Here is a 14579-nt window from a genome sequence, read left to right as displayed (position 1 = left end):
TTTGGAGCATAGTACAGTTCTTGCTCTTAGACCAAAACGCCTTTAGTACATGTTGTGATGATGGCTTAGTTGATGTAGACTTGTCTGCAGTTGATGTCAGCAACCAACATGACTTGATAGGTTAGGATCTTGTACATCATTTTAGAGATCCTGTTATGAAATGGGGAAAAAATAACTTTTTTTCCTTATTCTACAACCTGCTTTAAATTAAACATGACGCAAAATAGTTCTTTAATGTGAAGTTCCTTCATGTTATGTAGCGACTGGTCATTTTTTTCCAAACCTTCTAAGGCTTTGAATATGATATACTGAATGCATCAAGATGAGAGGCTTGAAGATAACTGTGCATTGAAGCATCTGCTTTAGTTCACTAGGTAAAATAAATGCAGTACTTGTTCTGTCATTGTTTGTCATTAAACTAGAGATAAGATTTTAACATTGTTAGTAAATAAAAAGGAATAGTTGAATTTTACTCACTTGGGAGTGACTGTCCACAATGTTATGTTATTTCCTTACTGTGTTTCTAAGGTGATGTTAAGAATTTAAATTAAGTCAAGATCTAAGTCCCAATAAGGAATAGCTAGTGAAATTCTCAGACATCTCCTTTTCTTGGCATAAAAACAAAGGTTCCTACATATCAACATGGAAGAATCCCCCAAAGACAAAAGAAGGAACTATGGGAGGTGAGAATAAAAGGGATATGGGACAGACTTTCATTATTTGCTCTTTCTGGTTTCCTGCTTAATAAATTAACCTGAGGTACTTCTAAGCTTGAATGTTCTTTTTTTTGCAAATAGTGAAAAAACTTTGTCCTGTACTCCACCGAGGCCCAGGTAGATTATTTAGAGAATGTCAATTCAGCAGAGGCAATGATGCAACTATACAGCTTTACTATTGGAATTCAGCAGGGGGGGAAGAGCAGCACAGGTTCAGTTGCCTTTCGAAATTATGTTCTTTCCTGTAAGAATAGTCTCGGGCTTCCTTAGGTGTCCACGACCAACTGCCACATGCAAAATGGGTGCTACTGCAATAGTTAGACTTGTCTAATAACTCGGGGCCAGTGAAAGTGCAAATATAAAGCTATCAACAAAACTTTATTCTAGTGTGTTGCTTTAGACTTTTCCCCTTCCTTCTGCCAGCCAAGGGTCTCTCTCTTTTTTTTTTTTTTTTTTTTTTTTAATTATTCCTGCCCCGTCCCCCCTTCTTTATCCTCTGGAGAGTTAAATGGTTCAGCTTCTGAGGCTCATCTGCCTTGCGTATAAATATTCTTATTTACAGCTGAGAACTCTTACTCAAGCTGTTAAAATTATACTCTTTAAGTGTTCATTAAACTTCTGGTCTTAAGAACCTGGTCTGTTCTTTCAGTTCCTGTTTTAAACTTTATTCTCTGATACGTGCTCAATTCTTGCTCTGCCTTTAAACCTTCTTATTTTATGAATCCTTTCTGCTCTTTTCCCCATCTGCTATTTGCATACTGATTTTATGAAATTGCATTAGAACATGTTGCCTGTGGAGTCTCTGCTTATTTAAGAAGGTATTTGTTCAACAGGCTAAAGGGGAAAATGCTTTTTGTACTATAAAAAAGAAACAGCCAAAATACCATGTAAAATATACCTGCTTCTTCAGGCTTCTTTTAAAATAAAGTTGTTTACTCTAATGCAAAATTTTTCCCTTTATAGAAAGAGTCTTCACGAGGAAGACATAGAGAAAAGGAGGATATCAAAATTACAAAGGAGAGAACACCAGAAAGTGAAGAGGAAAATGGGGATTGGGAAACAAATAGAGAAGGTAAGTGTAATTAAGTTAATGTCCCCCTACGGCTCAAAGAATTGCAAGATTACTGGGCTGTATGTAAAGCAGAGTGTTTAAAGGTTTGGTCTCTAAGCAGAACACTTTTATGCAGTAGCCATTAATGTTTATTTTTGGAGACGAGCAAAGAAGCAATCTGAGTTGGACTTCTACAACGGTAAAACCAACTTATTTTAAAAACATGTGGGGGTTTTTTTACCTTTTTTTTTTTTTTGACTCCTCAGACAGCAAGGAACTTGGCTATAGGCTACTCCGTGGCTGAACCTTTCGCATTTAGAACACTAGTTGAATTCAAGTTACACCCAAGTAGTTTCGAAACTGGTCAATCTGAGAGAGCGTAACTCTTTTGAATTCAAAAGTCAGCAGGTTGTTGCATAATTTGTAATGGTGTGAACTATCTCATTAACAAGGGCTCCATTAGAATGAGTATAACAACAGCTGAAGGTAGCAGTTGGTGAACTAATTATATTCTGAAAACACTTGAAGAGTGGTAAGAGTCTTGCATTACCTTGTGTAGTCATTTTTGTTTGGGTGGTGGGGTTTGGGGTTTTTTTTGTTTATGTTTAAAAGGCGATTTTGTTGTCCTTGTTCATAATACTCATCCATTTAATATGCAGACAGTTGAGGAAAAGATTGCCTTTGTTTTCTTCTCTGTCTCCTGAGTTTCACTTTTGTTAGAGACCCAGTTCACCTGACAGATAAATTATGGCAGGTTCTAATGAACTGTAGTGTTTATGTAGTTTTATAAGTGTCAGTGTTTCAGAAGTAGTTACAATGTTGCAAGAGAAGATGGGAATCCTGATCCATTCTGAGCGAATTCAGATATAATGAATGTATTCGCAATAAAGTATACTACTACAAGTTGTTTGTGGGATGGAGCACCTCTGTAAATTTCATGCAGTAGGTAGCTTTTCTAGAGTATGTGCTGTTAAGTGTTGCAAATACTGTTTTGCTATGTCTTAAGCACAATACATGAATAGAAAAGTAGCCATAATATATTTTGACTCCTTTCTAAATGTTGTTTTTGGCATGATTTAAGAAACATTGAGCTATGGAAACATGTATGCATGGAAATAGAATCTAAGTAAAAAACGTTTGGAACTTAAAAACCTCAAGTTCTGTATGAATGTCTTAAGTCTTAGACACGGAGGCTTTCAGCTTGAGAATTATGATTTTTTTTCAAAGTAGTGTTGATCAGTTATGTGGATGAAGTAGAATTACTATCTATTAAATTCTAGTGAGTGCCATATAAGCAGACATGTGAACTGGGAAAGAACCTATGCTGTTAGGAGCTGCAGCTCTCTAAGCTGTTCCCATGACGACACATGAAGGGAATTTGTAGACTGAGTTTAGTTATTGCAAAACCTTTTATATAGTTCCTCTGTGTAGGAAGGGGAGTGAAAGCTAATGGCTTTTTAATGAAGTCATCTTTTCTCTGACAGTTATTTTCCTAAAGTGCATTCTGAGCATTAGACTTAAATAGCCATAAACAAAATAAGACATGTAAACAGAGTGAGTAAAACTGCTTTAATTTTCAGTAAGATTTCAGCTGCAAGGCTTGAAGCATATGATACTAACTAGCCATGACTTAATGAAATAGCAAGAGAAATCGCACCTTTTCTGATGTGAAAACCAAACAGTAACAATGTTTTAAAAACAGAAATAAGCTCTTGAAGTGTGCATTTATCCAGTGAAAGAGGTCATACAGACATCTTCTTTTATTTTACAATCAATTTATAGATGTAATTCAATAAGTGTATCAATTGATTTGTGGGATATTCTGTTATACAAAATCCTCTAGTATCATGCATCACTATTTAAATCTGTTTCATGTGAGATTTCCCAATTAAGTAGTGCTCTATATATTTTTGGTCTTTGTGAAGACACACTCTTTTAATTTTTTTTTTTTTAATAAAAATAAATGGTTTACTGGGTTTCCCTTGCTACCTCAGCTTAAAAATTGATGCAAGTCTCTAAAAGAAGTTAAGGTGGTTTTTTTGATGAAGTTTAAGAATTTAACTGCAGGTTGTATGGAACTAATTGCAGTTATTTCAGGTTTATGCATATAATCGGAGAAGAGATTTGGCTTAGCTTCATTGATCCATTCATGCAGTGCTTAAAAGTCATGGAAATATTTATGCTTGGCATCCAGTACGCTAAATATTATTATTTATTTAATATGTAATTGTTTACTAATCTATTTACTTTTTTTAAAATAAAGACTCTGATAATGGAGATGTTAATTATGATTATGATCACGAGCTGTCTTTGGAAATGAAGCGCCAAAAGATTCAGAGAGAACTCATGAAGTTGGAACAGGAAAACATGGAGAAACGAGAGGAAATAGTCATTAAAAAAGAGGTTTGTATTATGTGAATGTGAAATTAAAAATATAAGTCATCAGCTACTTCATAGGCTTCTAATTGTTTCCTGGAAGACTTGAGCTTCCTGGGCTACAAATGCACTATTGTGTTATGTAGTAGTAAATAACTGGCACATGTATCACTTAGTATGTGACTTGGATATTAGTTGTGAGTACCTGGTCAATCCAGCACCATAACCAAGTTTTCTGCTTTATGAAGTCAGCTATTAAATGAGTAGGATTTAATGCATTTTAAAGATATAAAAGTAGTAAGACCTTTAACACAAAAGACATGTAGAAGAAAACACAAGGCATTTGCCAAGCTCCTTTTTGAACGTGTCTTGTAGTAACAGAGTAAAGTAGAGTGACAGAGGCAAAGCTGTAAGTGTTAGAAACCCTAAAATTTGGGGGAAGATTAACAAAAAAAAAAAGTCTGAAAGGAGGTCTTTCTTTTTCAGACAAACTTGAGTGCTAACTGGGTATGTACTGTTTTCAAACTTTTAGTTACAGTTTTTGTAATGTATTATGGAGTACGCCATCTTCTCTTCCCCCACCCTTTTCCTGTCATCTTCCTTTTATGGTGATCTCTGAAAACAATGTGGTTAGTTTATTTGAGGTATATGTGTACATGGTTAAGACCTCAGATGTATACTGTTACTGGATTTACATATCTGACATGTATATCAGCATACAGGTAAGCTTTTGAGCATCAATGTCTTATCGGTTAATATATTCTTTTCCTCAAGATTTCTCCAGAGGTGGCTAGATCTAAATTATCACCATCACCATCACCAAGAAAGTCTAGCAAATCTCCAAAACGAAGATCCAGTCCCAAATCATCTTCTTCGGCTAGTAAGAAAGAGAAGAAAGCGTCTACTGTATCTTCCCCACTTTTGGATCAGCAGAGGTCAGTATGTTCATCTTGCGAGGAAGTGAGAACGTGTCCATGCTGATTTTTGTTACTGGAGTTTTCATAATTAATATGGTTTTTCATTTTCTTTGCTTTCAGGACTTTTGATTACGTAACTTTAGGGGAAGGTCTCTAAATTGTGCACTGTGAATCATCTTGTGCAGAAAATTGTTATATGCATGTAGTTGTCAGTTGATTAATTTCATGGTTTACAAGCAGGTCTTTTCTCTTTGAATGTCCTGAGTCTCTGGGAGGTGATGAGGAAATATAAACCATTAAAAAGTGGGAAGCAGTTTTATTTGAGATGCTCCAGCCTGTGAAGTAGCTCCTCTAGACTGAAGTGACATGTTTAAAATTTGACCAACTGGACATTGTGTTGGTATTGCATATTGCTGTTCAGGAAGTAATGTTTGACTTTCAAGGCAGGGAATTTCTCAGAATTCAGGAGAGGGAAAGAAGTGGTGGATGGGGGCAGGGAGGGAGGTAAGGACAAGGTATGTGAAAATAACAGGAAGTTCAAACTGGGCACCTTGCCACAAAAAGTCAATCTCCAAAACCTGTTTCTAAGTTCCTGCTGCCTGCAGGACCTTTTGAATCACTGTTTGCAGCTTTTAGATAGGAAAGAAATTACTGCAGCAACATAAGCAAACACATCTGTATTTGCTAAGCAAAGATCCTGTTTAAAATAGGGACAAAACCATATTGTATCTGCTGTGAGAATGTACAGCATGGGCTACTATGCTACTGACATTCAGTATGCAGTGATACCTAGTTATGCAGTGATACCTAGTTTATAGGGTTTATGTCAGTGGTAGTTTATATGGAGAAATATATACTATTTCGTATTGTGAGATGCATATTAAAAAAATATTTCAATGCTTTATCCTGCATCAGGTAGTTAACATTAAATCGAAGACATGAGGAGTTCAAGTTATTTTGTGTATGTGATTGTGGTATTGCATTGCAGAAATGGGAGGCTAAACACACAAGATGCTCTATAGAGTTCTGGTCCTCTGATGTGTGCAGTTCATGCAAGGGCATTTTAACTTTGAAAACTGGTTCTGTCTGAATGGGAGTAATTTGTATTTTTGTTCGCTTGCTTCAGAATTAAAGGTTATAAATGGAAGAGCTCAATGTGAATTTTTACCATCTACATTCACCCTTCAGTCAAGTGCAGTTATTGAGTACTGCTTGCTAATGGAGTGGTGAATCCTATCCTAAAAGCTTCAAGGCCCTTTATGTTATAACTTTCCTGCCAACATCTGAGAAATCATTATTTGAAATAGTTGGCAGTCCTTCATTTTTCTCCCCCCTTGTTAATTTATCTCTAGGAGTTCTAAAAGTAACCAGAGTAAAAAGAAAGGTCCTCGTACCCCTAGTCCTCCTCCTCCAGTACAAGAGGAAACTCCCCTGGGGAAAAAACACAAAGAAAAACATAAAGCAAAAGAACGTTCAGAAGAAAAGGCAAGGGAGGTGAAAGAGAGAGGGCGTGACTTTGAAAGGCACAAGGAGAAAAAAGAGAAGCAGAGGTAAGTTATGTTGCATTACTAGCTTTTAACATTAATATAACCTTGCTTTTAAAGTTATCCTTTATAGAACACTGAATAATAAAGGATTTATACCTGCTTTGCCAACAGCCTTTTCAGTACTCATTAAATATTTTAAGTGCGTTATATAGATGGATTGATAGACTATAACTAACAGATTGGTGGCTTTTAATTACATAACTTAATAAGTTTGTAAAATGCCCTTTTGAAAGATTCATTACTTTTCAGGAAGTTGGACCTTCACCAATGGAGCAATTCATTTGCCAAAATCTTTGTCAAAGTCATTCACCTGTCCGCTTGCCTGCTCTTCTGAAATCTTAGAGGACTAATATCTTTCTAAATTGGCAGTGACATGTTTAACGTCTCCCTAATCTTCAGTAGGTTAAAAGTATTTCTGAAGTAGTCAGAGTACTGCAATTTTAGAATTACTTCACTTTCGCATATATATACATATATACACACACACATCAAATAGTGGACTAATAGGACTATTCCCATTATTTTCTGAAGCATAGGTGTCCATTTAAGTTGAAAAATACAACACCTGCATTTTTAAATCCTATATTTCCATGATGAAAATAGGGTATGTGTTTGTAAGTGTTTACTTTGTAACTAGCATGGCAAAGGCTAAGGAGTGGAAGACCAGTGAATTGTGTATCTTTAATTGATTAAATAAATGACACTGTTCTTACTTCAAAATATATTATTTCCCTCATGCTTGCACACTTCATTACTGGAAGGAGGTCACAAGCACTAGAAAATATTCTAGGTAGTGCTGAAAGGATCAAGAGAGTACTTGGCTTATCGTTGTACTATGATCAGGTATTACTGTGGTGACTACAGACTTTTATTTCAATGTTGGATTTTTGTCTTTTTTTTCTCCTAAATAATAAAAATCAGGAAATAATATCAAATCTTCATGACGTACAGTAAGTGACATAGTTGAAGGTTCTGACAGATCTCTTTCATTCATTTGAAACTGTGATTAGCATTTGAAAATGTCTGTGAGCTTGAGTCTTCTTAAATACAAAGTTCTGACATTACAGAGATTTTTTTAATAGGGTAGCAAGATAATTAGCCATTGATAGGAATTCTGTTTCACCACCACATGAAATATTAGGTAAAATTACAATATATTTTTGTTTTTACCATATTCTAATTTTGCATTTTACAGTCCAGTGATTAGCAAGAAATTTAGTGCGTATCTTGCATTTTTGAGTCTTGCTAGCTTATGGTAATTTCATATATGAAATTATAGACGGAACAAATGATTCTGTAAGATAGTTCTTGATCTTGTAAGCACAGGTTTTGTCTTGGAGTTGTCAGTCATTTCATAGAAATGTACTAATGCCATATTACACCCGTTAAACAAGCTGCTGTTTATGTTTCCCAGGGATCCCTCTGAAAGCTCCCATAGACAGAAGCGTTCTCCTAGTCCTGCAGATCATTCTGGCAGTAATTCTTCCCCTTCCAGGGAGTACTCACCACCTGCTGCAAGGCGAAGACAAACCTCCCGAGCTCCAGCCAAGTCAACCACTCACAAACATAACTTCTCACCCTCTCGCAGGTGGGAGGTCAATTGCATGGATTTTATTTCCATGAATAGTTATAGTTTAGAAACTTCCTCTGTTGCTTTCACTACTTGTTCATATGTGTCTGTTGTGTGTGCCTCAAACACTTGAGCTCTGAGACTTTTTATTTTTTGCCAGGTTACTACACTGAGAGTATCTGTCATGTCAAGAACGCAAGTCATGGTGCAGGCTTCCATTTTTCAGTTTCTCTCAAATGTTTTGGCTTCAGGTAGAACTTCAGAAGTCTGATATGAGACATAGTCAGTCTGTGATCCTTTGGGAAGTTTTTTTCTCTTTCTCACCTTCCCCCTTCTTAAAAAGTAGAAAGTGTGTGAATTCTTCTATCTTAGAGATGGGGAAGGAGCAGAGTTTCTCCCTTCTAAAATGGGTAAAGTGGTACACAGATCCTGGCTCTACACATCTTTCCTGAAAAGCAAGCACAACAGGCTAAACAGTACAATATGAGGACAGTTTCAGAGACCCTTCTTGCAGGAAGGGAAGATAACCTGCTAGTTCTGGAGGCCTTAGAAAAAAATCTTTTACCACCCATTAAAAAGAAAGGGAGGAGGCTTCTTATTTTGGTCTGAAGGAGTCTGTAAGCTTAGGTTTAGAATGGCAGTGCTGAATACTACTGCAGTCCTGTGTTTGTGTAATAGAGGGAGGCACACTTATTTTCTGCATGTCTGTTGAAGGGTGGGGGGAGGACACCAGATGTCATGTATGTCTGCATGCTGATAAAACAAGCAAAATAAAACCCATCCATTCAGCAATCCTGAGAGTTGTAAGCAAGCTCTTTTGCTGCTGTAGTGACTCAGTTCAGCTGGAACAATGTTGTATTGTGTTAAGCTAGATGTCACTGGTGGACATTTTCTCTAAATAGGATTATTATAGGGAAAGGAGTAGAGCAGCCAGTTCCCCCTGCAGCTGGCGTAGTAAGGAGACTGAAAAATACCTTTGCAGTACCCTTTTCCCCACTTTTTCTAACCTACTGCACTATTTTGCTCGTCACTGCCTGCATCAAGTGTTGTGCAAGGGAATGTTAAGCAGGGAAAATAAATAGGCCTTCTGCTAGAAGCCGGGAAGGATATTTGAAGTGTTTTGCTTGTCTCCAAACCATTGATAGCCTTCCATGCAAGCCAATTTTAGTAACCCTGTGTTTCATCGTAATGGTTTAATGGTGAAGAGTAAATGTAGTCTTAGTTAAAGACGGTAAGTCATGAAATTATATTAGATTCTGTCAGTCATTTCTGACCCTGACTGAATTTTACTTTGAATGCTTTGGAAATTTTACTACTCATTGCAGGCCATTTGTTTCATTTGTATGAGACAATGTGTACGAATTGTCATCTTGGAGGCAAGCAGGCTGCTTGTTTCCTCAGGAATAGTCATTGGTCAGACCTTCCCTCCTGTGATAGAAAGCTGCGGTCAGCATGGGTATATATCAGTGGAGACAGAGAAACTGAGTTTCCTCTTTCCTGACATTCATGAAGAATGTTTACTGGTAGCATGCACAAGGGGACCTGGAGGCTTTTTAATTTTCCAGACAAAAGGAGCTACGCATAAGCATCCTGGAGGTCAGACTGTGTGTAGAAGTTAGAGGCATCTCTAAGCCACATCAGGAATGCATCAACTGGAACTCATGCATTTTTAGGTCTTCAGACAAGGAGGTACAGAATCTTAGTCTATTGTTGACGTGTCCAAATATTCTCTAGTATTGACCATCATAAACACATCTCAGTGGGCTAGTCTCCAGGCCTGGCAATATCCTAGCATACAAGCTTACAGACACAGTATGAATTAGTATGAATTAAATTGAAAAATTGAAAAAAATATATGCAGCCTGTTCTTCAGGGTGTCCTAGTTAAGCATGTTCCAGAAGCTGGTTTTGGTTTTTTTTTCTGTCTCACCCCTTTGTTTCTGTCACTTTCCTGGGTATATTTTCTGGCAGGGATGAAGTGGCTCAGTTCAAGTATTGTTTCAGCCTGTCCTGCAAAAATTTTGTTTGACTTCTCTCAATTGACAAGACTGAAGTGCCTCAACAGTCAAGTCAAGATGTTTCCTTTAGTGAATATATCTGGTATTGTAGTAGAATCTGGCTGTGAAACCACCGTCTTTATGATGTTGGTCCTATGGTAATCAGCATACTACCCCATGGGGCTCTGAAGGTGGTTTTCTCGAGTCACTGACATTGACTAGAAGGAAGGATGAAATGCTGGTATTAATAGATGACTTCCACCATGTTGTCTTTGACCCAAAAAAGGACTTCCTTACAGATTGCAGTTCCTACCTCCAGTTGCCAGAGATTTCACTTAGCATTCCATTCCTAAAGCTTTGCTCCTTGGAAGCTGAATCATTGCTCTGTGTTCCTGACATGAGGAGAATCTTTTTACCTGCAGAGTCTGGGTATTTAAGAAGCCTTAGCCAGGAGATTTACTGCTGAGTAGCATTGGCTAGGCAACTGTCTTTTTGGCTCTTGGACAGTGTCATGACAGGCTGTAAGCCTACCAGCCTGAATGATTCCAGAGCTCCTTCTCTTCAGAGCCTGACTGACATCAGCTATCTCAGAATTTCTTGTGACATTTGTAAGATAATTCAGCAAAAGCTGTGTTATGTACATATCCTTACCAACTGCTGGGTTATTGCAAAAGATTGCAGGGAAGTACTACTGCCTATGGTAAAGTAGTCCCTCATTTGTTAGTCACCTGAAACTGAGATATTCATCTGTATGGTCTGGATGTTTATTTGAAGTCACCAACACTATATATGGACATTCAAAAGCGGGAACTGAATTACTTAAAACTAAGTGGGGTTTTTGAAGATGTATTGTCCATGTGTGTTTTTTCTGACTCCTGCTCTTTTCTTTGGAAAAGAGCTCTGGAATTTAGTGAAGTGGCAGGGAGTTGGCAGTTAAGGGCAATGCATGTTTCATGAGAAAAGATACTTGCAAGATGTTTTCATGCTGATAAGGGAGAAAAAAACACTACCGAGCTCAAAGGTTTTAAGTGTGTGTTTGTTCATGTTAGACTACGCATGGGATAACATATTATGAGGAAGTTGGTTTACTGTTGTGTAAATGACCTTTAGTTAAGTGATGGGATTTCAAAGATGAGAGACAATTTGTTTACTTTTCCTTATTCTATTAGATATGAATTTTTTGTGTTTGTGTAAACATTCATTTGCTAAAATTTTAAGTGGATATGCATATGGGTTTTCAGGATCCAGGCCTAAATTGTTTAAAGAACAATGTTAAAAAAGTTAGAAGTGCACAAGAAGGAGACACTGTTGCTTTCTAAAAAACTGAATGCTGTTGGAAACAAAAGAAGAAAAATTCCCCTTAGGTAACACTGTGTAAAAGTTATCTGCCTAATTTTACCATGAACTACAAAAAAGCATTTTATATTGAAGAAAACAATTGTTCTTGGTTTGGGGGTGGGGGAGAAGATCATGTTTTTTTTCTGACTCCTCCCTCCCTTCCCCCAGGAAAGCATTCTGCTAGCTGTGTAATATAATTTTGATTGGACAACATGTTCTTGGATATTAAATAAACTATAACCATTTAAAGATAAGCATGCTTTGAAAGCATATCCTTGGTACCCCCTAGGGAAGACTAGTTGGATGTTTTATAGAAACAGCACTTATTTTCAGCAGTCAGAGGGTAGAGAATGCAGAAATTACTTTAATCACTCTTTTTTCTTTTTTTTTTTTTTGTAGGGTACAGTAAGAACCTTTCAAATCAAGTTATTACATGTGTGCCTGTTCTGACTCTTCCTTTGCAGGTCTGCTTCCCCATCAGGTCAGCATCATTCTCCCATATCCTCCAGACATCACTCCTCTTCATCACAGTCAGGCTCCTCTGTTCAAAGGCATTCTCCTTCCCCACACCGCAAAAGAACTCCTTCTCCATCCTATCAAAGGACAGCTTCCCCGCCGACAAGGCGATCATCTTCTCCCTATCCCCAACACTCTTCTCCTCAGAGGAAGCGAAGCCCTTCGAGACACCGATCTCCTGCAAGAGAAAAGGGAAGACATGATCGTGATCGGACTTCACAGTCTCATGATAGGCGCCACGAAAGGCGGGATGGTATGAATAAAAAATAGCACTTCAGAATAATTTTTAATAGTTTTCAAATTGCATTTTGAACCTTGATTTTCAAATTGTGGCATTGTCTGCACCTATCCTGATGGGTAGGGGGTGAAGAAAATACTGGCTGTATTGTCATTCCTGTGCTGGTGGTGTTGTTTTCAGGGACTGTGCAATTGAGTGTTCCTGATAGAACTGCTTATGTAGGCTCAGCTGATTGTAAAGATCCTGTAGGCATCTGTCTAGGTGTTTCTTGTGTAGAGCAATGGTGGTGTCAGTAGGTAAGTGATCTTCTCTTGGTTATCAGGTATATGCTAGGGCTCAGCTGAGTGATGGCAGGATACTTGTAAGTAACTGTTACTCTTTTCTGTGAGGTGCCCAAATGCTAATCTAGTCCTCACTGATTGCTCTGTCTGTTGTCTTTTTAATTGACATTGAGGTGTGTGCAAAGAAACAGTCATTCCCTCTGGCAATCTGTAAAGCGGGTTGAGCCTTGTGATGGGCAAACATGCTGTTTCTCTCAAGAGACAGATTACAACGAGTACATACGTCAGCTTTTTTTTAGACTGGCTGTAAACTTACCTTCCTGTAGCAGTAACATTACAAATAATGTAATTTACCAAAAGAAAAAAGACGTTAGCAGGACATCGAGGTTTTAAAAGCAAGTGGTCTAAATACAGCACAAATTTCCTGAAAATACATGTGTGTGGAGAAACAAAGGAATTTATGATTGGAAGAGAAATGGTCCTACCTTAAAATTACTGAAGTGTGATTGCTTTCTAATATGTTTAAAATTTATTTTTGTTATACTTACTGTCTTTTGAACAGGTAAATATTTGTAAAGTACAGATTCAAATTCACAAAAAGATCTTTAAACCTTACTGAATGTATAGGTAGATACCCAACACGATCTTCTCCTACTTACATACTGATTTTGATTTTCTGTGTGTATGTCAGAAGTATATTTTGACTGTATTATTTTAGTGTTGTGTGCTAAATTTTTGCTTGCTCTGATTAAGCCAGTTTTATAACATTCTTTTAAACGTTTTACAGACACTAGAGGGAAAAGGGAAAAAGAAAGAGAAACAAGAGATGATCGTGATTATGACCAGGAGCAGAGTACCTCCAGGGATCACAGAGATGACAGAGAGTCTCGTGATGGAAGAGATCGGAGGGAGACAAGAGACAACAGAGATCGGAGGGAGCCAAGGGAATCCAGAGACACTCGAGACTCCAGAGATACAAGGGATTATAGCAGAGATACCAAAGATAGTCGTGATCAGAGAGACTCGCGCTCTACACGAGATTCCCATGACTACAGAGACAGAGAGAGTCGCGATACCCATAAAAAGGATGACCAGTATCAGGAGGACTCCCGCAGCTATGGAAGATCCCATGGCAGAGAGGAGAGCTCTCGTGCTGAAACAAGGAATGACTCCAGAAGTGACTCCAGAAATGAGAGCAGAAGCGATAGAACTGGCAGAAGTCGAGGCAGAGGTCCAGAATTATCTGACAAGGGTATTGCATGATTTAAAAAATTAATATATCCCTATCATTGGAGATAGTATGAATGTTAATATTCAATCTTGTTTGATATTTGATATGGAAGTGCTGCCAAATAGTTCATGCTTTTAAAGCTATGTTCAATTCTTGGTCGTTAAATTAGAACAGTTTCTTAAATCTATAGCACTTCTGTGTTCTCTGTTCACTAAAGTGGTGTAACATTGGTATTCTGCCATCCCATTTTAAAACACACCCTACACCAAGCTATTTAATGTTTCTGCAAGCCTAGGTTTCCCCATGGGCTACAGACACAAGTAAGACGCTGATGTGTACTGGAAGATTCGTAGGGGACAGTGTGTCTCAAAATACTGGGCAGTAGGTTTTGTGTGTTCTCTCAAAAGCAACTGCATGTCTTAGGTACTTGAAAACTATCTTTCACACAACCCCACCTCTCTCCACCCCGCCCCTTCTTGATTGACAAAAAAAAGTGGGATTTTAACCTTTGGCAGTATTTTTGAAAGTCTGATGCACTTTGTAGACCAGCTTCACTTACCACCTTTTAATCATCTATAGTAATATATTTTTACTTTCTCAGGCTTATTGTGACACTTTCATTAGGGAAATGCCATACAGTTTTTACAGGAAAAATGATCTCTACTTTCTCTGCTTATTCATGCTGCACTGTCTATAAGCTTACATCCTACTCAGAACAAATGTGAACTGGCTTTTGGACTCTTATATTTCTACTCAGGAGACCTCATGCTATGAGTAGGGGATGGTGATTTAGAAAGTCTTG

The 14579-nt window shown here is 37.6% G+C and overlaps 1 protein-coding gene across 6 annotated transcripts in view; it reads left to right on the top strand.

Moving 5' to 3' along the window:
* The window catches only part of ZC3H13 (zinc finger CCCH-type containing 13), a 49362-nt gene that overhangs the window by 17412 nt on the left and 17371 nt on the right, over positions 1-14579 (top strand). For all 6 annotated transcript variants that reach the window (XM_069802690.1, XM_069802692.1, XM_069802688.1 and 3 more), the window contains 7 exons: positions 1680-1788; positions 4031-4170; positions 4918-5078; positions 6413-6610; positions 8022-8195; positions 11976-12280; positions 13334-13798. In XM_069802690.1, coding sequence (XP_069658791.1) covers positions 1680-1788; positions 4031-4170; positions 4918-5078; positions 6413-6610; positions 8022-8195; positions 11976-12280; positions 13334-13798 — 1552 coding nt within the window. Of the gene's footprint in view, positions 1-1679; positions 1789-4030; positions 4171-4917; positions 5079-6412; positions 6611-8021; positions 8196-11975; positions 12281-13333; positions 13799-14579 lie in introns of those variants that run through there.

Source organism: Haliaeetus albicilla, chromosome 15 (genome assembly GCF_947461875.1).
Source record: "Haliaeetus albicilla chromosome 15, bHalAlb1.1, whole genome shotgun sequence".
Lineage (NCBI taxonomy): Eukaryota > Metazoa > Chordata > Aves > Accipitriformes > Accipitridae > Haliaeetus > Haliaeetus albicilla.
Note: the sequence above shows the minus strand (reverse complement) of the source record. Positions and strands in the feature narration are given on the sequence as shown.